Here is a 27,510-nt window from a genome sequence, read left to right on the forward strand (position 1 = left end):
CATTGTACACACAAACAGAGCCGGCCTGGGAGCAGATCGGTGAGACTAGATCCAACGGGCAGGGCTTGCACATTATTGGGAAACAATGGGCTTCAAATCGGCAGCCCCAATCCCTTAGAGACACCCACAGAAATGGCCTGTGGTTTTGGTCCATCATGGAAGTCCATTCATGTGGCCAGCTATTCATAAGTCACTGACATTATGTTGATGAAATGAGATGGTGATAAATCCATCAATTTGTGCAAATACTCTGATAATTAATGCTAATGAAGATAGGTGGCAACTCACAGTAAAGATGATCGCCAACTAAATTTTCGGCCATAGCCTTTCTTAGAAAATGACAACACACACACACACACACACACACACACACACACACACACACACATATTCACACAATCACTCAGACACAACTCATGCACACATGACTGTCATCTCCAGCCGCTGGGTCAACAATCTCCAAGAATCACATCAAAACAAATCACTCCTCACGTGTCCCATCGGCAGCTACTAGGCTAGTGGCAAGAAGTGGTAGCAGTACTGACTGCAAGCTGAGGGGAGTGGTAGGAAGGGGAGAAGCAGTAAGAATGGGGGAGTAGGGAAGCGGTGCATGTATTAAGCTGCACCCAGCCAGCGACGATGCATTAAATCCCAGTAAACAAACCGTTTCATCTACTGAGACAAAAAACAAGACTTCTCCAGTTTTTTTTTCTTTTTCACGTTTACCTTGTGGTATGCTACTATTCCGCACAGGAGACCCTCACAATACTTGAGAACTTCTCTATGCAATACGTAATTTATCCTAATCTTTCTTAATTTTATATTTTATTAATTCTGTAATTTTTTGTTTATAAATTTTATATTCAGCTAGGTACCACCTCACCCCATGAGCTTTGGCTCATAAAGTCTCAAGATACCAGATTTAAAAGAAAAAAAAAAAAGAAAAAAAAATTGTCAATCCCAAAACCTCACACGCCAATATAATGATCTGCAAAAAACTGATGCCCTCGATAATTCGAAGCTCTCATTTAAAGTCACAATTGTATGTATTATAGAACACTGTACAGGAAAAATGGAGGTATAAATGTAGTTGTGTGTTTTAGTGAAAATGACGTTTTTTTCAAATCATGGAGAACGATGGAGATATGTGTTGCTAACATCTGCTCTATACCATAAACCAGCACAGTACTTGGACGGCACTTTATGAAGTTTAGTCAAAGGCCTGTTTTGTGAGATGAGAGAATTTCTTTCTGGAAGTTGAATGCATTGCTTCTGTCACCAAAGACAGCGGTAAGAAAAAATTACGCATTCAGCCCCCTCACATCATTACATCGTCAGAACAAACCCGAAGATATTTCTCATGTAAATCTACATGACTCTCTGGCAGTCCACACTTAAGGATACAGGGCATTTTTCCAGCTCAATATTATATAAAAATCAACACCTATTTCTTTCAGGCACTGTTTATAATGTATATGTTTTACAGATTTTTTGTTGATATCAGGTAATAGAGCACACTTTCTAAACAAATTAGAAGTATTTTGAATATTTTTGAACTTGCTTAGGGTTATTTAAAAAAAATAACAAGGAAATTGATGCTTTTTTTTCCCAAAATGCTTCCTCACACTGAGGTACCATTTAATCCAATGTTATACATTTGAAGGAGACCAAATTTTTACCAGACATGTATGACATGATAGCTGAGGTACTAGACCAATTTAATTCCACCTATTATGTACACGGTTATTACAAATGATTGAAGCGATTTCACAGCTCTACAATAACTTTATTATTTGAGATATTTTTACAATGCTTTGCACACACATACAAAAACTAAAAAAGTTTTTTTAGGCATTAACAAATGTTCGATATGTGCCCCTTTAGTGATTCGGCAGACATCAAGCCGATAATCAAGTTCCTCCCATACTCGGCACAGCATGTCCCCATCAATGAGTTCGAAAGCGTCATTGATGCGAGCTCGCAGTCTGGCACGTTTCTTGGTAGAGGAGGTTTAAACACTGAATCTTTCACATAACCCCACAAAAAAGAAATCACATGGGGTTAAGTCGGGAGAGTGTGGAGGCCATGACATGAATTGCTGATCATGATCTCCACCACGACCGATCCATCGGTTTTCCAATCTCCTGTTTAAGAAATGCCGATCATCATGATGGAAGTGCGGTGGAGCACCATCCTGTTGAAAGATGAAGTCGGCGCTGTCGGTCTCCAGTTGTGGCATGAGCCAGTTTTCCAGCATGTCCAGATACAAGTGTCCTGTAACGTTTTTTTCGCAGAAGAAAAAGGGGCCGTAGACTTTAAACCGTGAGATTGCACAAAACACGTTAACTTTTGGTGAATTGCGAATTTGCTGCACGAATGCGTGAAGATTCTCTACCGCCCAGATTCGCACATTGTGTCTGTTCACTTCACCATTAAGAAAAAAATGTTGCTTCATCACTGAAAACAAGTTTCGCACTGAACGCATCCTCTTCCATGAGCTGTTGCAACCACGCCGAAAATTCAAAGCTTTTGACTTTGTCATCGGGTGTCAGGGCTTGTAGCAATTGTCGGTAAGGCTTCTGCTTTAGCCTTTTCCGTAAGATTTTCCAAACCGTCGGCTGTGGTACGTTTAGCTCCCTGCTTGCTTTATTCGTCGACTTCCGCGGGCTACGCGTGAAACTTGCCCACACGCGTTCAACCGTTTCTTCGCTCACTGCAGGCCGACCCGTCGATTTCCCCTTACAGAGGCATCCAGAAGCTTTAAACTGTGCATACCATCACCGAATGGAGTTAGCAGTTGGTGGATCTTTGTTGAACTTCGTCCTGAAGTGTCGTTGCACTGTTATGACTGACTGATGTGAGTGCATTTCAAGCACGACATACACTTTCTCGGCTCCTGTCGCCATTTTGTCTCACTGCGCTCTCGAGCGCTCTGGCGGCTTCAGTCGAACAAAACTTTATGAGTTTTTCTACGTATCTGTAGAGTGTCGTGACCATATGTCAATGAATGGAGCTACAGTGAATTTATGAAATCGCTGCAATCATTTGTAATAGCCCTATATATTACAAGGATAAAAATGTACCACATCTTACATTTTAACATTTATAATTTTTTTCCTAATAAAAATGTTATTTTTTCTATGATTTAGCTAATTCTGCAATAAAGCTTAGGTCTACTACATAAGTATGGACTACTGCAAGTTACAGAAAAAAATTAGATTAGATTAGATTAGATTACAATAATACTTGTTCCATAGATCATGAATACGGCACTTCGTAATGATGTGGAATGTGTCAGGTTAATAAAAGATGTCTGTACAAGATATTACATTACACAAAATATTGCATGACACTAATGTTTAAGTTGTTGTTGTTGTTGTTGTTGTTGTTGTTGTTGTTCCCCCCTTAATTTATATCTAAAAATTCAGCCAATGAGTAGGAGTTGTCATCTAGAAATTCTTTTAATTTATTTTTAAATGTTAGTTGGCTATCTGTCAGGCTTTTTATGCTGTTTGGTAGGTGACCAAAGACTTGTGCCAGCATAATATATATATATATATATATATATATATATATATGACTTACCGAATGAAAGCGCTGGCAGGTCGATAGACACACAAACAAACACAAACATACACACAAAAAAGTGGCAAGTCTCATCATCTTTCTTTTTAGATATATTTTTCCCACGTGGAATGTTTCCCTCTATTATACATATAAAACAAAGATGATTTGACTTACCAAACGAAAGCGCTGGCACGTCGATAGACACATAAACAAACACAAACATCCCACGTTAGGCATAGTAAGCTAATTTACTGAGATTCTTATCACCAAAATTTGCAATAACCCTAATAGCATACGTAGCTGAACTCAGACGTTTCAGCAGACCATCAATGTGTTGCTTCCCTTTTAACCTCTCATCAATGGACACACCTAAAAATTTTGAAAATTCTATCTTAGCTACAGACTTCGGTCCAAAGTCTATATTTATTACTGGAGTTGTGCCATTTACTGTACGGAACTGTATATACTGTGTTTTATCAAAATTTAAAGAGTCCGTTTGCTGAGAACCACTTAATAATTTTGTGAAAAACATCATTTACAATTACATCACTTAGTTCTTGGTTTTTGGATGTTATTACTATACTTGTATCATCAGCAAAAAGAACTAACTTTGCATCTTTATCAATGTGGAATGGTAAGTCATTAATGTATATCAAGCACAGTAAAGGACCTAAGACCAAACCCTGTGGGACCCCGTACTTGATAGGCCCCCAGTTTGGGGAATCAGTTGTTGTTTTAACATCACACGAACCACTTATTTCAACTTTCTGCATTCTTCCAGTTAAGTATGAATTAAACCATTTTTGCACTGCCCCCCCCCCCCCCCCCCTCAAACCATAATGATTTAGCTTATCTAAAAGAATTCCATATGATTTACACAATCAAAGGCCTTTGAGAGATCACAAAAAATACCAATGGGTGATGTCCGGTTATTCAGAGCATTTAATATTTGATCAGTGAAAGCGTATATAGCATTTTCTGTTGAAAAGCCTTTCTGAAAACCAAACTGACATTTTGTTAGTACTTTATTTTTACAAATATGGGAGGCTACTCTTGAATACATTACTCTCTCAAAAATTTTTGATAGAGCTGTCAGAAGCGAGATTGGGCGGTAGTTGTTGACATCCAACGTATCCCCCTTTTTATGCAATGGTTTTACAATGGTATATTTCAGTCTATAGGGGAAAACACCCTGCTCCAAAGAGCTATTACATACGTGGCTGAGAATCCTACTTATCTGTGGGGAACAAGCTTTAAGTACCTTGCTGCAAATGCCATCAATTCCGTAAGAGCTTTTACTTTTCAGTGAGTTTATTATTTCAGAGGGAGAGGTTGGTGGAATTACAGTTGTTTCAAACTGAACAGGTATGGCCTCTTCTATTACTAGCCTTGCCTCTTCTAGTGAAGATCTAGATCCTATTTCCTCCACAACATTTAAAAAATGATTACTGAAAATATTTTCAATTTCTGATTGTTAGTTAGTACACTTGTCATTCAGTTTTATGGCACTAAAATCTTCCTGTGCTCTTGGTTGCCCTGTTTCGCTTTCAATAATATTCCAAATTGCTTTAATTTTATTATCAGAGTTACTGATCTCAGACGTGACACACGTTTCTGGACTTTTTAATAACTTTTCTTAGTACCGCACAATAGTTTTTATAATATTGAACAATTTCGGGGTCAGTACTCCCTCTTGCTGTTAGATACGGTTCTCTTTTATGGTTGCAAGATATTCTTATTCCTTTAGTTAGCCAAGGTTTTTTTATATGTTTTCTTGGAATTATGTTTAACTATTTTCTTGGGAAAACAATTTTCAAGTACCCTTAGAAATGTATTATGAAATAAGTTATGTTTCAAGTTTGCATCGGGTTCCTTATACACTTCATCCCAGTCTAGCTGCTGTAGGCTTTCCCTAAAGTTTGTAATATTTATATTGTTAATTGAGTGCACTGCTTTGAAAGTCTGATTTGATATACTGCATGGAGCTATGTCATGTACTGTAACTAGCTGTGCACCATGATCTGAAAGACCACTCTCAACAGGATAAGCATTTATGTCCTTAAACTTATCTTGGTCTATAAAAAAGTTAACTATCAATGTACTGCTGTTCTTTGTTATCCGAGTAGGAAAATCAATGACGGAGCTCAAATTGAAAGAACTGAGTAATACTACAAGGTCATTCTTCCTATTACACTCTTTCAGGGAATCAACATCGAAATCCCCACAAATGATAATTTGCTTCCCCCTGTCTGACAGATAGCACAACAAAACATCCAAGTTTTCTAGAAATAGCTGGAAATTCCCTGAGGGGGGCCTATACACTGTTACAATTATGAAAGTGCCATCATTTAGTTTAAGTTCAGTGGCACATGCTTCCATATGTTGCTCTACACAAATTTTTTTAGTTTCTAAATTTTTTACAATGTGGAAGCTTTTGGCATATATGGCAACTCTTCCTCTCATCATATTATCTCTACTTACATGTGCAGCTAATTTGTACCCATTGATGCTAACCTTTTGCGTATCAGTGACAATGTGATGCTCAGACAGGCATAGTACATCTATTACATTCTCAGTTTCTATATCTTCTAAATAAAGCACAAGCTCATCAATTTTATTCTTCAATCCCCCAATATTTTGATGAAATATACTAACATTATTTTTCACTTTACTTTTGTGAGTATCTTGAACTTTTTTAACATCTTTAATACTTGCTTGGCTGAGTTTCCCACTGGACACTGATCTTACACTAAAAAAAAGAGTTTCCACCATGAGATGTAGTTCCTCCCCCCTCTACATTTCCTGCTATCAGCTCAGCCACTTTACCCTTCCCTTTCTTGTTGAGGTGTAGGCCATTTCTAGTATAGTCCCACCTACAGAGTGAATCAACAGGGACCACACCAATGTGTGACCCTGCACCAGATCCAAGTAGCCGTTCCAACTCCAAATTAACCCTCCTGACAGAAGAGCTCAAATGGGGTCGGTCGTGGCGCTCCAGAACCGACACAAACCCAACACTGGTATGACTCGATGTTGATGCAATCTTTGCCAGGTCACACTCTATGCTGTACCCAAGATCTCTGTCAATACTGTTGCCCGGCCAACCCACAATAACCACGGTATCTTCCTTAGTAAAGCCTCTACATAGTGAACCTAAATCCTCTATAACCTGCCCCAGTCCAGTACTAGGTTTGAAAAAACTTGTGACCTGGTATTCTGACCCTAATTCATCCTGCAGAAGTTGGCCCACACCCCTAGCATGCGAACTGCCTAGCAACAAGACTTTCTTTCTCTTTGCAGACTTCCCTACATTCTTATTCAATTTGCTGCTGAAAGCTTGTTGAGCCCTGTCTACATCTACTTCTGTGAGAGGCTCATCAGTTTCTGACTGAAGCAACAGGTCAAACCTATTTTGTACATTAATAACAAAGCTGTCAGAAGAATTTCTTGGCCTGTTCCTTATGCCTGTTGCCACTTCCTACCCCTGTTTACCCTTCTCCCCCCTTAACCTACCCAGTTCTCGCCTAGCCTCATCTAACTCAGCCTGAAGGGCAGCAATTTTCCCCTCCTGTTCCACAATCTTTCTATCTCTACTGCATAGCCTACAGAACCACTGATGAGTCTCGCTCATTTTCCCAATTCCCACACCACTACAATCGCCCCAATGAAAAAAGTTACTACATCCATCACACCAGACCCCGGAGCTAACGATTCTACAGCACGTCAGGCACTTTACACTCATGGTACAAATCGATTTTAGTGACAGAAAGACAATTAAGTTACCGGAAAAACAATGAAAACACGTGTACGAAAAATTAGACCTACTCACGACTATGTAAACAGTGGTTCAGAAGTTTTTTACTGGAAATTACTTAAGAGATGACGATACTCTACAGATATAAAGGGGCAGCAAATGTATTTAGCACACTAAACTATCAGTAAATGCACTTAAAATTGCGGTATGAAGTTTAATCTTAAAGCTCAAAAGTTCAGTCTGGTTGCGATATGTAAACAAAACGAACTTTACATCATTACTGTGCAAATACGTAAGACATAAACCTTTAATGGTAAGCTTGAAGAGCACTATAATTAACATAATAAATTAGTTTAAAGTGTTAAAAACAGTTTATTACTACTTAAATTACTTATCTTGTACGAGAGCTGTGACTCAGACGTCTGTATAGCAGGCGCAGGGCTACCAACTTTATAAACTTTAGGAAATATTTGTACCTGAATTCCGAAGAATACAACTTGCGGGAAATTGCGAATGAACATATGAGTCCAATTAAACTGAGCCTCAGAACATTCCTGAAGCATAGTCTTCATCCTGCAGCAATTCTTTATCTTCAAGCTTCCTCTTGGCATTCCTTTTAGCACTTCTTGCTTCTTTGATAACTTGAAGAGCGAATCTTTCAGCTTCATGCACCCATTGTCTGTCACACGCAAGAAATTGATCTTCCATATTAGAGCCACATTTTATGCCTAAATTTCTCAGGACTTCCAACCTTCCTATCACTCCCATCATTGAAACAAAGCACAGCATCTAGTACACCAACTTTTAATGTATTTAGTCCTACAAAAACATTATTGGGTAATCTTTCCCATATGGAATGGTTGAAACTTTCATTTGTATTCTGAGTGCCCCCCATGAAGACATTTACTAAGCAAAACAGGGTCCACTAAGGTCTCTAAAAATTGGTTTTATTTCATTCATAACAGGCTCAAGAAGATAATGCTTATGATCTTTTGATAGTATATTTGACCACTTTCTTTTGCTTTGTGGTAACCACTCCAAGAATCTGCTCTTTTAGGGCAAAGTCCATGAATAGGGTGGTCATCTGTGAACAACTTATGAAATTAGGTGGCCCATACAGCTTTTCTCATTGCTGTAACATCATTCAGAGGTGCAGTTTGTCTAATGGCCAGTCCTTAATAGCTCTGAAGAAGATCTATTTCAGTTTCTGTCAATCTGCCTCAGCCAGACAGGGATTTTCCATCAGATAGCAATTTTACTTTCATTTCTCTTCTTAGCTTCCTCAATCTAGCACCCATCCTCTTTTGCACATATCTACAACACTCCAGTTTTGTTACAAAGGTATCACCATAAACCTTGAACTCATTAATTTTATTGAAGCTTTAGAGTCCCCATCGCTTAGGTACTTTGTATATCTAACGTTATAAATGGGCACCGACCTCTGAAATAATTTTAGAGCTCCATCACACTCCATACCTCCACTGTAACCATCATAATTATTAGTACACTGATGTTCAATATGCCCTTCAGTGTTACTATGGCAGGTGTGGTAGTACTTAGATAAGCACTCAACATCAACAACTTTTCCATTCTCCACAGAAGTAGCACTTAAAACGCCATTCAAGGAACGATGTCCTCGATGTTGCCATGTCCCATCAAGTGCAACAGCAAGGTCCCTAATATTAACAGTTTTTTCTACTGCACATTTCATAGATGCTTTAGACACAACCGTCAAGGCACCTAAAAGTATTCTTATGTACTTGCTGAACCTACTGGGAGGAGGAGGAAGGTCAATCAAACTACAAAACGTTTGTGCAGCCTTGTAGTCGACCAATAGCAACATCACTGTTAAGTAGCGCGAACACACAAACAGAAAAAGTTAATGGTCTAAATTAATATACATAGTGTCGCTACATGAAACGCAAAGCTTTCACGTATAATATTGATCTATAAGATTAATACGCTGCAAGAGAAGCTAAGTTTTCACATACAATGTTGGTCTTCTATGCGCGTATTACAATTTAAGATGTATCACACAAAGGTGCCAGTAAAATTTTTAATAACAACATAAATGTCTGATCTTCCGGGATCAAAATTCATCTAAATGGCATCTTCCAGGCTCAAAATTCATCTAAATGGCTCACCATCAAAGAGTTGAACATTCGGAATATTTTCCCATGATCTGTTAGAAATAGGTTTGTTTCTGCAGTTGCCAAAGAGCACCAGATGACAGGCGTCACCGGACTTGTACAGCTACGATGTCGTAGGGAGCCCGTATGTTCATACGTGTAAAACATTAAAAGATCTTACATTATGTCACAAAAGAAACAATACATCAGAGGATACTCCAAGAGAATCGGAATTTCGTGACCCATACGAAAATGTGCACATTTAAAATGCACATTCGTATGTCCAGACTCCCAATGAAGCAGGCCATGACCTGATATTAAGCTTTTCAATGTGGTTTTCAGGATGTAAATTTTCTTGGAGAACCAGTACTGTGCTATCTCATGTTTGGTTCTTTATTACGGCATAATGCCAAACGTGCTGGAAGTTGAACACGTGCACTTGAAATGCAGCGAACTCAGTGTGTGGAATTAAACACTTTGTCTCAAATATATTGTCTGCCTTAGTGGAAAAGATTAATAAAAGACAATTTCTTTGGCAAACCAACAAAAATAACTTCATTGTTCTGCAAGGCAATTAATGCTAGACTGTCAGAAAGGTGTAAATAAAATCAAATCTGGAACTAATAACACATTTTAGCCTTCCGTAATTATGTGAATGTACTTTAATTCACTTGATAGCTCCCGGCCACAGAAATCTGTTTTGTTTTCATTTGACATGGGAGCAATAAATGAAGAGGAAACAGCAAAATCACTACATCTATCTACATCTACATCCATACTCCGCAAGCCACCTGATGGTGTGTGGCCGAGGGTACCTTGAGTACCTCTATTGGTTCTCCCTTCTATTCCAGTCTCGTATTGTTCGTGGAAAGAGGGATTGTCGATATGCCTCTTGGTTGGTTTGGGGAAGGAGACCAGACAGCGTGGTCATCAGTCTCATCGGATTAGGGAAGGATTGGGAAGGAAGTCGGCCGTGCCCTTTCAGAGGAACCATCCCGGCATTTGCCTGGAGTGATTTAGGGAAATCACGGAAAACCTAAATCAGGATGGCCGGACGCGGGATTGAACCATCGTCCTCCCGAATGCGAGGGTATGCCTCTGTGTGGGCTCTAATCTCTCTGATTTTATCCTCATGGTCTCTTCACGAGATATACGTAGGAGGGAGCAATATACTGCTTGACTCCTCGGTGAAGATATGTTCTCGAAACTTCAACAAAAGCTCGTACCGAGCTACTGAGCGTCTCTCCTGCAGAGTCTTCCCACTGGAGTTTATCTATCATCTCCATAACGCTTTCGCGATTACTAAATGATCCTGTAACGAAGCGCGCTGCTCTCCGTTGGATCTTCTCTATCTCTTCTATCAACCCTATCTGGTACGGATCCCACACTGCTGAGCAGTATTCAAGCAGTGGGCCAACAAGCGTACTGTAACCTACTTCCTTTGTTTTCGGATTGCATTTCCTTAGGATTCTTCCAATGAATCTCAGTCCAGCATCTGCTTTACCGACAATCATTCCATTTTAAATCACTCCTAATGCGCACTCCCAGATAATTTATGGAATTAACTACTTCCAGTTGCTGACCTGCTATTTTGTAGCTAAATGATAAGGGATCTATCTTTCTATGTATTCGCAGCACATTACACTTGTCTACATTGAGATTCAATTGCCATTCCCCGCACCATGTGTCAATTCATTGCAGATCCTCCTGCATTTCAGTACAATTTTCCATTGTTACAACTTCTCGATATACCACAGCATCATCCGCAAAAAGCCTCAGTGAAATTCCGATGTCATCTACAAGGTCATTTATGTATATTGTGAATAGCAACAGTCCTACGACACTCCCTTGCGGCACACCTGAAATCACTCTTACTTCGGGAGATTTCTCTCCATTGAGAATGACATGCTGCGTTCTGTTATCTAGGAACTCTTCAATCCAATCTCACAATTGGTCTGATAGTCCATATGCTCTTACTTTGTTCATTAAACAACTGTGGGGAACTGTATCGAACGCCTTGCGGAAGTCAAGAAACACGGCATCTACCTGGGAACCCGTGTCTATGGCCCTCACCCGTGTCTATGGCCCTCCGAGTCTCGTGGACGAATAGCACGGGCTGGGTTTCACACGATCGTCTTTTTCGAAACTCATGCTGATTCCTACAGAGTAGATTTCTAGTCTCCAGAAAAGTCATTATACTCTAACATAATACGTGTTCCCAAATTCTACAACTGATCGACGTTAGAGATATAGGTCTATAGTTCTGCACATTTGTTTGACGTCCCTTCTTGAAAACGGCGATGACCTGCGCCCTTTTCCAATTCTTTGGAACGCTACGCTCTTCTAGAAACCTATGGTACACCACTGCAAGAAGGGGGGCAAGTTCCTTCGCGTACTCTGTGTAAAATCGAACTGGTATCCCATCAGGTCCAGCGGCCTTTCCTCTTTTGAGCGATTTTAATTGTTTCTCTATCCCTCTGTCGTCTATTTCGATATCTACCATTTTGTCATCTGTGCGACAATCTAGAGAAGGAACTACAGTGCAGTCTTCCTCTATGAAACAGCTTTGGAAGAAGACATTTGGTATTTCGGCCTTTAATCTGTCATCCTCTGTTTCAGTACCATTTTTGTCACAGAGTGTCTGGACATTTAGTTTTGATCTACCTACCTCTTTGTCAAAAGACTAAAATTTCTTAGGATTTTCTGCCAAGTCAGTACACAGAACTTTACTTTCGAATTCATTGAACGCCTCTCGCATAGCCCTCCTCACACTACATTTCCCTTCGCGTAATTTTTGTTTGTCTGCAAGGCTTTTGCTATGTTTATGTTTGCTGTGAAGTTCCCTTTGCTTCCGCAGAAGTTTTCTAACTCGGTTGTTGTACCACGGTGGCTCTTTCCTATCTCTTATGATCTTGCTTGGCACATACTCATCTAACGCATATTGTACGATGGTTTTGAACTTTGTCCACTGATCCTCAACACTATCTGTACTTGAGACAAAACTTTTGTGTTGAGCCATCAGGCTCGCTGAAATCTGCTTTTTGTCACTTTTGCTAAACAGAAAAATCTTCCTATCTTTTTTAATATTTCTATTTACGGCTGAAATCATCGATGCAGTAACCGCTTTACAATCGCTGATTCCCTGTTCTGCGTTAACAGTTTCAAATAGTTCGGGTCTGTTTGTCACCAGAAGGTCTAATATGTTATTGCCACGAGTCGGTTCTCTGTTTAACTGCTCAAGGTAGTTTTCAGGCACTTAAAAAAATTCACTGGATTCTTTGTTCCTGCCACCCGTTATGAACGTTTGAGTCTCCCAGTCTATTTCAGGCAAATTAAAATCTCCACCCAGAACTATAACATGGTGGGGAAATCTACTCGAAATATTTTCCAAATTATCCTTCAGGTGCTCAGCCACAACAGCTGCTGAGCCAGGGGGCCTATAGAGACATCCAATTACCATGTCTGAGCCTGTTTTAACCGTGACCTTCACCCAAATTATTTCACATTTTGGATCTCCGTCAATTTCCTTTGATACTATTGCACTTTTTATTGCTATAAACACGCCTCCCCCTTCACTGCCCAGCCTGTCTCTGCGGTATACATTCCAACCTGAGTTTAGAATTTCATTACTGTTTACATTTGGTTTCAGCCAACTTTCTGTCCCTAGTACCATATGGGCATGGTGACTGTTTATTAATGAGAGCAGTTCTGGTGCCTTTCTATAGACACTCCTGCAGTTTACTATTAGCACATTAATATTGTTATTCCCTGTTGCATTTTGCCTACTCCTACCTTGCCGTGTCTCAGGAGGCGTCTTGTCGGGCCTAGGGAGGGAATTCTCTAACCTAAAAAAACCCACATGTGCACTGCACACGTACTCCGCTACCCTTGTAGCCGCTTCCTGCGTGTAGTGCACGCCTGACCTACTCAGGGGGACCCTACATTTCTCCACCAGATAGCCTTCCACTCAGCTCCAAACCAGAGGACCGCGATCGGTTCTGGGAACGATACTACAAATAGTTAGCTCAGATTCCACCCCGCGAGCGAGGCTTTCTGCCTTCACCAACTCCGCCAACCGCCTGTATGAACTGAGGATGACCTCTGAACCCAGACGGCAGGAGTCACTGGTGCCAACATGAGCAACAATTTGCAGTCGGGTGCACCCAGGGCTCTCTATCGCCGCCGGCAGAGCCTCCTCCACATCTCGGATGAGACCCCCCAGCAAGCAGACAGAGTGAACACTGGCCTTCTTCCCCGACCTTTCCGCTATTTCCCTAAGGGGCTCCATCACCCGCCTAACATTAGAGCTCCCAACCACTAATAAACCCCCCCCCCCTCCATGTGCCTGCTCAGACCTTGATGAAGGAGCGGCCACATGGCCACTCACAGGCAGAGCGGGCGATGCCACACGGCCAGCCTCCACATTGACCCTCCGCCTCGTGCGCCATGAACGCCGCTGAACCCGCCACTCCCCTTCGGGAGAGGGTGGCCCAACCGTGCCCAGTACCCGCGAAGAAGTCTCGGCAGCAGGGACAGTGGGTGAAGCATGTAACACGTGGGGTGTACCATGCGACGCACCAGACTCCCCACTGCCGCTACACTCCGAGGCAGCAGCCTGAAGACGGCTGACCGCGGCCATCAACACGTTCAGCTGTTCGGGAACAGTGGCCAGCTCCTCCTGCGTCCGTACACAGCAGTCACACATCCTATCCATCCTAAGAAATTAATTTACTGTAGAGAGTTAATCAACTTTTAACTAGACTGCTAATTCACTAAAGGCGGCTGATAGTTGACTAAACTGTGGTTACTAGACACTTCTTGTAGAAAACAATGAAAATAGCACTACCTGTCTCTGGACTTTATTCAAAACAAACACGAAATCTATGGAACACTATTACTAGCACTCGACAATTAAAGCTTCCTAAAAGCAAAAACACATGGAAGAAAAAGTGACAAGCAGGAAAAACACAGTTAATACTTAAATTAACTTAGCTCACTGCACAGTAGACGTGACACAGACAGCAGTTACAATGACACTAAATGTAAACACGAGTCACGTGGAGACTACCCACTTCCTCACTGTAACTCAGACCACTCTGCGCATCAGTCCCGGATCTCTAATATTTCCAAACCGGGGCAATACCCCGCCATTCCCTCGATCGTTTGAGATAGGACGTTAAAAAAATAAAAACGAATTTTCAAAAATATGTTCATTTTGTAGCACACATCTTTCTGAACAGTCTGATGCATACAACATATGTGTTCGAGGAAATGTAAGACATGTCATAAGTATGCCAAAGTGCAGTGCCTCTCTCCTCACACAGCATTCTTCTATCGCAAGTCACTGTACTTCGCTCTGTGGAATTGAAATGTGTATACTTTGTAATGGATGCCATCAAACTATATTCAGGACAGTGGAAATTAAAATGTCCTGTGGTGCCTCTCCTGCTTACAGTTGGCCGGTTTGACATTCTGTCCCTCTTTTTTTTTTTTTTTTTTTTTAAAAAAAAAAAAAAAAAAAAAAAAAAGAACTCTTCAGAAAATTTGCACTCTTTGTTCCCTATCAGCTAACAACTTGCTGCTTTGTGTGACATAAAATTAAATATAGGATATATAAACCCAGTAAAGACACGAGACGAGCAAGACAATACACGTTTCTTCAATCCTTAGCTCCTAGAATTTTTCTCTCTCTAATCTTGGTACAGTTTTACATGGTGTGCTTTCCTTTCTGCGAAATAATCTATTACCTCATCACAGTTCATCAAACATTTTGCTACATGAAAAGTCGAAATGTCTTTGTCTAATACTGAAAAAGCTGTTAATACAAATAGGACCCAAGACTGGTGTGGTTTCCCGATCTGATTATGTCTATTTTTAGTCACTGTCTGCTAGATAAAACAAAATAGGCCTTTCTCATACTGCAACAATTGTAATACACACAAAATAAACGAGACTGTTTTGGCACAAACGGTCTTTTTTGTAACGACAGAATATAATTCACGAAGTACCACTATCAAATGCCTATTAGGCCTACTACAAGCAAAAAGCTTTATGTGAGGAAATAGTTTCACACTTCATTCATATGCTCCAGTTTCTCAAGCACAAGATCGAAAAGTAGTAGTACGAAATTTTTATACAAACTTGGAATCGTCATACTGTTCCATAATTTGTGTGTGCCCCCGTTTCTTATCCTTCCTCATTCTAACAAACAGTCTTGTTATCACTAATTCTGTAAATATTCCTGCCAATGTCAAAGTTTATTTGCAGGTTAACTTCATTAACTCTACCAGAATCACCGGTTTAGCTATCCCGTGATTATTCTCCGGTTGGGCGTTGTTACATGTTCGTACAACGCATTTTCCATGCTTCTTCCCGAACAGAACTTAAAAGCAGCTGCTAGCCAGGGGCTTTACAACTGTCCCTTACTAGTATAGGGATCTGTCCAAAAATTTTCTGTCAAAATTTCATTTTCTTGGATACACCGAGAAGGTAATATGTAATCTTTCTTACCTGTTATTCGTTTATTTCCACTCCTGTAGTCTGAATCTATGGATTTCGCTAGTAATTATAACAATGCTCATCATTCGCAAACCCAATCAACCAAACAATCAGACAGTGGTTGGCATTCATCCGTTCAGCCTTACTCCACTCAGCTCTGTCAGATTCCACTGACAGAGGCAACATGTACACTATGCACGCATTCACAAATCAACTTACGATTCATTCAAAATCAACTTAGGGGTCATTCCATGTCCATTCAACCAATTCAAGAAAATGTTCCAGCTGATAGTCTCAGATTTGGCTGAAATTTAGCACACCAATGCTACCAAGTGTGGAACACTCATCTACAAAATTTTAAGTTCCCCTGCCAATTAGTTCCAGAATTATGGCTTGTGAAAGAAGGTGGCGTGACCCGGAAATTGCAACCCACATCTGGCAATCTTCTGGTCTTAATAACTTTGGAACTATTCCGCACAGTCCAGTGAAATTTTTACAACCCAGCAACATCCACTTAGAGAACACACACTATGAATCGAAACACCAACAACATATTTCTGAGGGAAAATAAAAAATTCCAAAATGTGATTAAAAAATGTAATACGTTAAAAGGTACACACTGTAGGTGCCCTCTATGCCAAATATAATTCACTCAAAAACGTTTTTTTTTTTTTTAAGCTTAATGTGGCATAAACACACACAGAACTCATCTTGCCCATATCAATCTCACAAACAGAGTTACATGCACACGAAAATACAAAAATTTGAAAAATTACCTGAAAAACATGGATTTTCTGAGTGTGGTAGCACAAATGGGACAAGTGATATCCAAGCCAAATTTCAAACACTGCATAAGTAGACCATAATATAGTGTGTGGCAAAATTTCAACTTGTTCTTGCAAGGCATTTATATACAATAAAAGTTGACAGATTTATTTGGTTACATTTCTTTTAACACGATTTAGCAAGTAATAGTGATGATGCAGACAGCTTGTTTCAGATAAAGCTGCAGCAGTTGTTGGGAACCATTAGGCAACAGAAAATTAAACAATGGTAGTTTTCAGGGACAGAGTCAGTCATTGTTAGGCAGGAACAACAAACAAGCAACAATTACAGATTACTCGTGTTTTTAAGATTCTAGTTCAGACTGGTTAGTACTGTTGTGGAAAATCAGTATGGAGGCAGAAGAGTATACGAGTGGTGCTTTTGTTCAAACAAGTTGCAGTATTGGTAGAGCACAAGCATCTGAATGTCATAAAACAACATATGGAACAAAATGTGGCATTCGCTTTGTACTGTATGATCTGGATGAATCGGCCCAAGATTTGTTGCTATGGAGATCCAGGATACACCCTGTGGGCACAAGAAGTACGGTTCCAGGAAACTTTAGTGTTTATTATCATCATATGAAAATGTTTCTGGATAAGTATTCCTTCCTACAAAGAAGTTGTTTTGATCCAGTTCGGATTCATAAGAAGAGAGTGAAGTGTAGCCTCAGAGAAACTGATATAAAATCAGCATTGAAAGTGAATCAGTGCATGGGACTTAACATGAAACCAGGACAAAAGTTATGTTCCAGGTGTGTTACACTGCTAAAAAATGAATATTCTGATAATTTACGACAGTGACAAAGAGTATAAGCCACCTACAACCACAGTGGATGAGCAATTAAATACTTCAGTGACTGCTCTTGGTTTATCTCCCATGAAGACACACAAAGTTGGGAAAAGAGACAGGCCCAGCTATGGTAGAAGAAAACTACAAGAAGCTCAAATGGAATTAAAACACCAAATAGTTGACACACTAATGGTGGAAGAGGAAGAACTATCTGCTCCAAAGGAACAGAAATCATGCCAGAAATGCTCTGATTTGGACAAAATTGTGCATGATTTGAAAGAAAAATGTGCCATATCCACAAGCCAGAAAAAAGTAGCTACACTGCAAAGGAATTCAATGTTTCTACATATATCGTAAAGCAAGCTAGGAAAATAAAAGCAACCCAAGGAGTGTTTCCACAACTTCAGCAGCTCAGGGTAAGCATTTGAGTTCAGAAATAAAGGTGCTAGTGTCGGAGTTTTATGACAATAATGACTACAGCCAAATAATGCCTGGAAAAAAAGACTATGTAACGCTGAAAATGGGAAACATACGTGTACAGATGCAAAAAAGACTATTGCTATGCAACAAATCAGAACTATATGTAGAACTCAAGGAATAGTATCCCAATACCAAAGTAGGTTTATCATCTTTTTTCAATCTGCGGCCAAAATGGGTTGTGCCTGTACATGCAAGGGGCACACATAATGTTTGTGTATGTGAGACCCATCAAAATGCTAAGCTGATGTTTGCTGCTATAAAGGATTCTGGTCTAGATTACAAAGGTGCGATGAAGCTGCTAGTGTGTGACATCAGTTCCTACCAGAGCACGACACAGGTGTGAAAAGTGTCCTGGTAAGGCAAATCTTGCAGAACACATGAATAACAAACTGTATGGTGAACTCCTTATTGATGACGATGAACTTGTTTCTTATAAACAATGGCCACACATGGATCGCACAAGTCTTGAAACAAAGCAAAGTACAGTGGAAGATTTTGTTGAAATAAGTTGTCAAAAAACGGATAAACTGACCACACACAGCTTCACAGCAACAGCACAATCGGCTATCTCCACTTTTGTAAGGATAATTTGAAACAAGATGAAATTATAGTAATACTAGACTTTTCTGAAAATTATGCATTTATAGTTCAAGATGCCATCCAAGGATATCATTGGCACAACAGTCAAGCAACTCTCCAGCCATTTGAGATTTACTATAGAGGTGAATCAGGTGATGCATCTGTCATGAACTTGTGTGTTTTTAGTGACTGTTTAATTCATGATAAAATTGTAGTTCATGTCCACATTCGCACTGTCATGACGTGTGAAAAACAAGCTGCCTCACATACATTTTGCAAAATACTTCAGTGATGGGGCAGCTAGTCAGTACAAAAACTGTAAAAATCTCAAAAAATTATGCATGCATTACCATGATTTTCAGATTCATGCAGAATGGAATTTTTTTGCAACAAGTCATGGTAAAAATGTAAGTAATGGTATTGGTGCTACCATTAAGTGCATGGCATCACGAGCTAGTCTGCAGCACCCTACAGAAGGTCACATTCTAACACCTCTTCAATTATTTACCTGGGTACAGAAAAATATCTCTAGCATACAATCATTCTATGTTTCGAAACATGAGGTGAAATCAGTCGCTAAAAAGCAGACTAGAACACATTAAAACTGTTGCAGACACAAGGAGCCATCACCACTTCTCTCCAGCGGACTCCGACAATGTGCAGATGAGCAGACTGTCCGGTTATAACTATAGGTTCATGCACAACATGTGTCTTCACAGTGTGTCTGACTCAGGATTCAGAAGCAAAAGCAGCAACATACAACCAGGTTGCTATGTTATTGCTATTTATGATGACAAATGGTACTTAGAATGTGTTGCTGAGTGCTGTGAAGCAGAAGGTGATGTATTTGTGAACTTCATGGCACCAGCAGGACCAGCAAGATATTTCATTGGCCATGTTTGGCAGATAGGTGTTGGATTCCTTTTGAACATATTCTTATGACAATTCCAGTTCCTACCACAGTGTCAGGAAGACAGTATAATATGCCACTCAATGTACAGAGTACAGTAGGTAAAATGTGGGAGAACGTCTGTTCGAAGTACAATCGACTGGTTTTTAGCAGTTAAGGTGCAGTAAACATTAATGATAGGTTGTGTTAATCTCTCTATATGTTGTTGCTTGGTGATTAAACAGTTGTGGGAGAGGATAAAAAGAGGTAGAACAGTTTACGATATGTTTTTACAAAATTGTGTTGTGGAACAATGGCCACATCACCAAATACATCTGCCAACTTCCCTTGTACACAAATGTCTTGCAATATCATGTTGAAATTTTGAGATATATATATCATTATGGTCGACTTATGCAGTGTGTGAAATTTGGCTTGGGTACCACTTGTCCCTTTTGTGCTACCACACTTTGAAAATCCATGTTTTTCAGGTAATTTTTCAAATTTTTGTATTTTTGTGTACATGTAACTCAATTTTTGTGACTGATATGGGCATGATGAGTTCTGTGTGTGTTTAGGCCACATTAAGTTTACCACATAAAAAATTTATACCCTTTTTGAATGAATTATATTTGGCACAGAAGGCACCTACCATATGTACCTTTTAATGTATTAAATTTTTAATCACATTTTGGAATTTTTTATTTTCCCTCAGAAATATGTTGTTGGTGTTTCAATTCATAGTGTGTGTTCTCTAAGTGGATGTTACTGGGTTGTCAAAATTTCACTGGACTGTGTGGAATAGTGCCAAAGTTATTAAGACCTGAAGTTGGGTCTGAAGATAGATTGCCAGATGCGGGTTGCATTTTCTGGGTCACGCCACCTTCTTTCACAAGTCATAATTCTGGAACTAATTGGCAGGGGAAACTAATACTTTGAACACGAGTGTTCCACACATGGTAGAATTAGTGTACTGAATTTCAGTCAAATCTGTGACTATGAGGTGGAGCTCCTGGTTAACTGACATGGAATGACCCTTAGAATGTGTTAAAAATGTTCAAAAACCGACAGGGATGCGTTTCAAAGTCATATGAATAATCAATAAACTAACAAACTAACGTGCGCTGGATGCTAGGCGCTTTGTGAAACAAGATTTTTTTCCCCCCTCAAAAATATGAATTTGTCCCCCCCCCCCCAACCCCTTGATTTGGGCCTCCTGCGCATGCATAAATCTGGCAGCTTGGGCGCTCCAGTAAAATTTTTCCCGGTAGCATCTAGCTGCTTGCTGCGACTGCTTACACCGCCAACAGCCACATTTCCGTAGCCAGAAGCAGGAGAAGGTACTACTCAACTGTGCATGCGCATGATCCCGCTCGTAACTGCTAAAACGAATCCAATGTAAACAGTTGTGACGTCACGTTCAGCAGAGGCAATTTGTTGTTAGGAAGCATTGCACAGCCTTCCTAAAGCCTTTGACACATTCTGCTGTTGGCAGACACTTGTATGAGCACTGTTTTGTTGCTGTATATGGCGCATTTCCCTTGCAATTTAAGTTTTATTTTCGTTTTTTTCTCTCGTTTATGTTTTACTGCTGCAGTATCGGGACACAGTAATATCCTTTGTTAAAGTATCGGTTTTTACCAATCAAAATTACGAAAATTGAACTGAAAACAAAAAAATGAGAAATTTCCGGAATTCTAAAAAATTCCCGAGTTTTTCCCAGATATCTCGGGTCGTATACACCCTTCATGTCCATGAAGCAATGTTCTTAGCAATAAAACAACATAGTTACCCTTCTTTGAACGCTTTTTCACGTCCTCTGTCAACGCTATCTGGCAAGGATACCATAGCACACAGGGTCATAACTGTGTAGTTCAACAGTGTTTCAGTGAAATTCTTTTGTGTATTTTCAGTTGTATTGCCATCCACCATCTCACTTCCAACTTAGCAGTAAACAGTGAAACACTATTTTATGCAGATAACCAACCAACCTTAGGCTACAATTCCCCATTGCAAGTCACCGACATCAATAGAAAAATTCAACTGAGAAAATTGAAAAATGATGCTAAGGACTGTCACTCAAATAATAATGTATCACAAAGTAGACCAAATATTAGTTTACCAGTTACTGACCACTAATTTGCTTGGTTCTTTGCCATCAGGACCCTCTGGACCAAAGACACGTATTAGAACATACTTAAATGTTCCTTCTGGGTCGATATCCACATCAGGAACAGCGGCAAGCTTCTCTGCTGCTGTCATTAGTGTCCTGTTAAACAGATGTTAAAATTATTCCAGAAATATTTATATACAACAGGTGAGAGAAGAATAGTGATGCAGTCACAATGTAAACAATACAATTCTGCATCTAAAATTTATACTGGAAACGATGTTTCTTTCAGAGAAATAATGATCTAATATTTGGATTTTGAAATGTGTGCCTATTAAGTGAATGCAGGCATGCCGTGGAAGATCATACACCATCCGAAACATAAGACTATCAATTAATTGTATCCAAAGGGAAACATACTTGAGAAAGCCATACAATTACAAAGAGAGAGAACTGTATCCTCATAGAAAGAATTCACTGGGTGAATTCCTTCATGTTTGGTGGACACAAAGATATTTTTTAAAAAATTTATTGGTTATCGTTTAGAAAGAGCAGCCATTTTTGATTCAGGCTGCAAGCATTCTTTCACTTTTATAAGTGTCCGTGGTTTTTTAAATTATTCAGTAATGGATTGCCCCAAACCTTTCATATAAGAAGTATTTATTTCAGCAGAAACTGGACTATAAATTAAAACCATGATCACCCTGCTGAATGTATTCCTTCATACACTTTTAATGTCTCAAATTTGTTGGTTGTAAATTTAAAAAACCCATTTGTAATATTATTTTTCCAAAGAGTAATTTCTTAGCCTTAATACATTTTGTGCTATTGCATTACTAAGTAGAGATAACTTTTTTTTTTTTTTTTTTTTTTTTTTTTTTTAAGAGAAACAATTGTGACAAGCTTATACTTAAAAACATTTTAAAAACATGTTTTGAATTTTTTCATTCTTTGGCCTGCAAATATCTTTGTTAATGGACCAGATATAAATCTGAAAATTACACACTTAATAGACCTTTATGATATCAAACTTCTGTATAAATTTCAACCTTGAGATTCCGTGGGCGAATAAAAATTACAAATATGAGTAAAAAATATGTTTCTTAATGTTTGTAATATCTGGGCTGATGGAAAAAGTGTATAAATTACATAATTTAAAAATATCTAGGATAACTTTTTTAAAAAATGAGACAATTCATTACATTATCACGTTCTCAACTTATTTGTTTTTACTAGTTCTTCACTGAACAACAGAGATATTTCTTCATTCACTTTGGGCACTGGATTAAATGTTCGCCTAGTCACCGTCATAAATTTCAGGGGAGAAGACAGCTCCTTTAATGCATTTTCAACGGGCCTCTCGAATTGATCCTTTTCAAATTTTTTAAATGGGGTTCTTGGTGCTGGTAAAATGTAACATCCACATCTTGGTTTTGGCGAGCAATGTTACCAACTTTGGCAATCCACCACTGTGGATAGACACAAGCTACTATGTCCTTATTTTGAAGTGTCATCGGTACAAGTTTTCCACAGTGATGACGTTCACTATCAGAGGATGTCGCGATGTGAACTTACAGTTGAGCAAGTTGTATGACTGAGGAGTAAAACAATGAAAAGATTGGGTGCCTTTCTTCTTCTGACAAGATTTGAATCTTTCCTCCAAGAGATTGGCCTAGAGTTTTCATATTTCCTCACATTTAATGAAACATAAGTAATCCCTTTTACCTGTTCTTTACAGACTTTGAACATTTCTAGAGGTGTCGAGATTTGGTTCTCATAGGTCCATTGCAGACTAGCTTTTGTGACAGCTCGCTTTGTTGTACCCTTGATGCCATCACACTCATTCTTCTCATGGCATGATGCAAAAAAGTGCTATTCTGCATCAAGCCAACAGTCTTTCTTTCTTTGAGAAAGGAGATGTTAATATTTGTTTGCTTTTATATTGGCTTGCAGTTTGTTTATGGAATTGTTGTGCTGTATTATGTAGTTTGTTGACTGCAGGTGAAAAACATGCACTGCTGTAGCTTTGTGTTCAAGGTAATCATTTACAACACAAAAACTATGACTCTAGTTTATCTGGATCTTTATAACAAAACACAAATGGACAAACTGTGGCTTGTTTGTTTACCCAGTGGTGCCCTTGTATTTCACTTGAACAACAAAGGAACAGTTTTCAGAAAAGTCAGCAAGAACTACACATTTATCAACTGCCAAAGTTTGCTTTTGTCCTTCAGAGATTTATCCTGACTTTGGCAATTAGATGACGCATTATAGAGTTTTCAAGGTTAGTTACCAACACTTAAAAAAACTCTTCTCGTGATTTTGAGACTCCATTGTTCTGCTGCACACTTCAAGGGCTCATTATTAACTAATTGTGAGTGAACAGATGTTGGTGGAAGGGGGGAATACGACAACACACAGATTTGTACAGGTTTGTCTACATCTAGATGGATACTCTGCAAATAACATTTAAGTGCCTAGTAGAGGGTTCATCGAACCACCTTCGCAATTCTCTATTATTCCAATCTCGTATAGTGCGCAGAAAGAAGGAACACCTATATCTTTCCGTACGAGCTCTGATTTCCCTTATTCTATCGTGGTGATCGTTTCTCCTTATGTAGGTCAGTGTCAACAAAATATTTTCGCATTCGAAGGAGAAAGTTGGTGATTGGAATTTTATGAGAAGATTCCATCGTAACAAAAAACGCCTTTCTTTTAATGATGTCCAACCCAAATCCATTATCATTTCTGTGACACTCTTTTCCATATTTCGTGACAATACAAAACGAGCTGCCCTTCTTTGAACATTTTCAATGTACTCCATCAGTCCTATCTGGCAAGGATCCCGCACCACGCAGCAATATTCTAAAAGAGGACGGACAAGCATAGAGTAGGCAATCTCCTTAGTACTGCCAATAAAATGCAGTCTTTGGTTAGCCTTCAACACAATATTTCCGGTGTGTTACTTCCAATTTAAGCTTGATATCATAAAGATCCATTAAGTGTGTAATTTTCAGATTTTTATCTGCTCTCCTTATAAAGATATTGCAGGTCAAAGAATGAAAAAATTCAAAAAATCCATTTTTTTTTAAATTGCGTACACTTTGTGTAAGCTTCTCACTATTAAAAGTAGTTATACTGTGTAGTGTAATAGCACAATAAATATTAAGGCTGAGAAATTACTCTTACTTGGGAAAATACAATTAGGATAGATAAAAAAATCTACTCACCAAGTGGCAGCAGAACTCACATATAAAAGACAGAAGAGGGATGAAGGAAAAGGACTGGGGAGGTCTAGGAAAATGAGTAGATATCAGGAAAGTCACTCAAAACAGCAGGTCAGAGGAGACTTACTGTAAGCAATGTCTTTCCTTCTCATCCTGTACGGCAAGTCTCCTCTGACCCGCGGTTCTGGGTTACTTTCCCAATATCTACCCCTTTTCCTAGACCTCTCCAGTCTTTCTCCTTCACCCCATTACTTCCCCTTCCACCCTTCTGCCTGAAGAAGGAGCCACTGGCTTCAAAAGCTTGCCAATTACAACCGTCTTTTATGTGTGTGTTCTGCCGCCGCTTGGTGAGTATAATTTTTATCTATCCAATTAAATAGTTTAAAGAATGAGTTTTTTTAGCTTGCAATCAACAAGTTTGAGCCATTAAAAGTGTATTAAGGAATACATTCAGCATGGTTATCAAGGTTTTAATTTATAGTCCAGTTAATGATTCTTATTTGAAATGTCTGGGGCAATTCAGTACTGAATACTTTATTAACAATAAAAAAATTATAAATGTTTTTAAACCCGTTAAACATTCAGGAATTCATCCAGCAAATATCAAATTTTATCTCAAATGACCGAGCAACTAGTTAGTTTTTTTCCTGACCCACTAGTCCTAGCTTTCATAACAGAAATCTTGATTTTATCAATACCAACTGTCTGCTTTCACCTATCACATCATCAAACTGCTGGACATAAATCACTCATCGAAATCAACCACACACTGCAATGAGAATTTTATCTATTCTCATAACGAAACAATCATAGGCTTCACCAACTTGCATTTAAAAATAATGCAGAAGCAAAATAAATATGGAAAAAAATGACATACTGTTTTAGAGATAAGGGATCTAACATTCTTTTATATATTTTTTGACACAATCTCACAAGCATTTCACAACGCTGTATCCAATTTTGACAAGCCAGCTGTCGCCTTTAGGGTAAAGGCACATACTGGTTTCCATTCTCTTCTCAACAACATTGAACACAACAGCAGAAACAGATCTCTGTCTACTGTTGGCTTCAACACATGCCTTTAGTCTGAAGACGACCACTGACTGGTTGAAACGGCATTGTGAAACAACCCATGTGTTCGTGTGGAAGTTTTGCGCATGGATATCACACACACCACATCAGTAGCATGCTACCAGTCAAAGGCAGTGTCAGTAGATCCAATTAAATCTTCAGAACTCGGCATTAGGGAAGCATCTGATTTAATTGATCTGCTTTGACCCAAGACGTCATCAATATAACAGAAACGCCTTCGTCCAGAGTATACAAAATGTCGACAATATTGTCACTATATACACATGTTAACAAACCTGCAGAAAAATAGAAACAGCGAAAGTAATTTTACTTCAACGATAAAATGAAACTAAATAACAACCGCAGGAAATAGGGGGTCTAGGGCAGGGACAAGCTAAATTTAACAATACAAAACATCATATCACCCCCAAAAAAGGCTCAACTTACGACATAATGCTACAGCCACAAAACCAGCAGGAATCTTACAGTTCACTCGAACTATACAGCTCAAACCAAGCCCACAGTACCAAAAAACCAACATCTGTAATAGTGAAAAGGGCACTTATGCAGTTTAGGGGGTACATGCACTGATCACGAGAAAAGTATTTTTGAAGGTAACGCATATTTCTGAAGATATAAGCATATGTATGCACAGAATACAAAAAAAAGAAGCAGAAGGACCAATTAACGGTCTGCTTTCACCAACTTATTCATGTTGCCAATGTGCTGCAGACACTTTAATATATTTCTTCACAGAATTCTTTACCCATAGGTATTGCTTACAGTTTCATACATCCGAACCGTGATAGCTATTGTTGGCTTTGCATATTGTTGCATATGGTATATTTCCCAGTTATGTATCTTGATTAGTGCACCCAACAACGTATATTTTTCTGTTGAGGCTGTCCGTATATTACTGTGTGTGCCAAAATAGCGATAAAATTTTCCAGATTTGAGTAACTTTGTAATGGAAGATTTATATCATGTTACGGAGAACACCCAAAGCTCCATACAATGGGCTAGGCAACAAGGTCTTTTGAAGAACAATATGGTGTGTGAAAATGGGTATTGTGTTGGATACAACGAGATGAAGCTGGAGAAAACTACAGGGAAAGATGTCGAAATTTGGCACTGCTCCGTTGGCAGGGACTGTAGAAAGAAATGTTCCATCAGGAAAATGTCATTTTTTGCTGGCAGTCATTTAGACATTTCTAAAATTTTGCGACTGTCTTACATGTGGGCTTTCAAACTCAATAAGCAAAAGTTTTTAATGAGTGAGCTCCAAATTAGCAGTGAGCACACTGTGGTCGATTGGTGCCAATTTTGTAGGGATATCTGCCATGAATATTTCTTAATTGAGCCAATAGTTTTGGGTGGCCCTGGCCATACTGTTGAAATAGACTAGAGCTGCTTTGTCAGGAGAAAGTACCATCGAGGTCATACGGTGCCGGAGCAACGGGTCTTTGGTGGTTATGACGTTGAGACAAAGCCAAGCTTTATGGTTGCTGTGCCACGACGTGATGCTACCCATTTGCTGCCAATTTTGCAACAGTATGTTTTGCCTGGAACCACAGTAGTTTCTGATTTGT

The 27,510-nt window shown here is 39.2% G+C and overlaps 1 protein-coding gene across 3 annotated transcripts in view; it reads right to left on the minus strand.

The window, feature by feature from the left end:
- The window catches only part of LOC124551166 (sex-regulated protein janus-A-like), a 41,813-nt gene that overhangs the window by 10,666 nt on the left and 3,637 nt on the right, over positions 1–27,510 (minus strand). For all 3 annotated transcript variants that reach the window (XM_047126145.1, XM_047126147.1, XM_047126144.1), the window contains exon 2: positions 21,647–21,782. In XM_047126145.1, the coding sequence (XP_046982101.1) occupies positions 21,647–21,782 (136 nt within the window). The remainder of the gene's footprint in view (positions 1–21,646; positions 21,783–27,510) is intronic.

This window comes from Schistocerca americana, chromosome 9 (genome assembly GCF_021461395.2).
Source record: "Schistocerca americana isolate TAMUIC-IGC-003095 chromosome 9, iqSchAmer2.1, whole genome shotgun sequence".
NCBI lineage: Eukaryota > Metazoa > Arthropoda > Insecta > Orthoptera > Acrididae > Schistocerca > Schistocerca americana.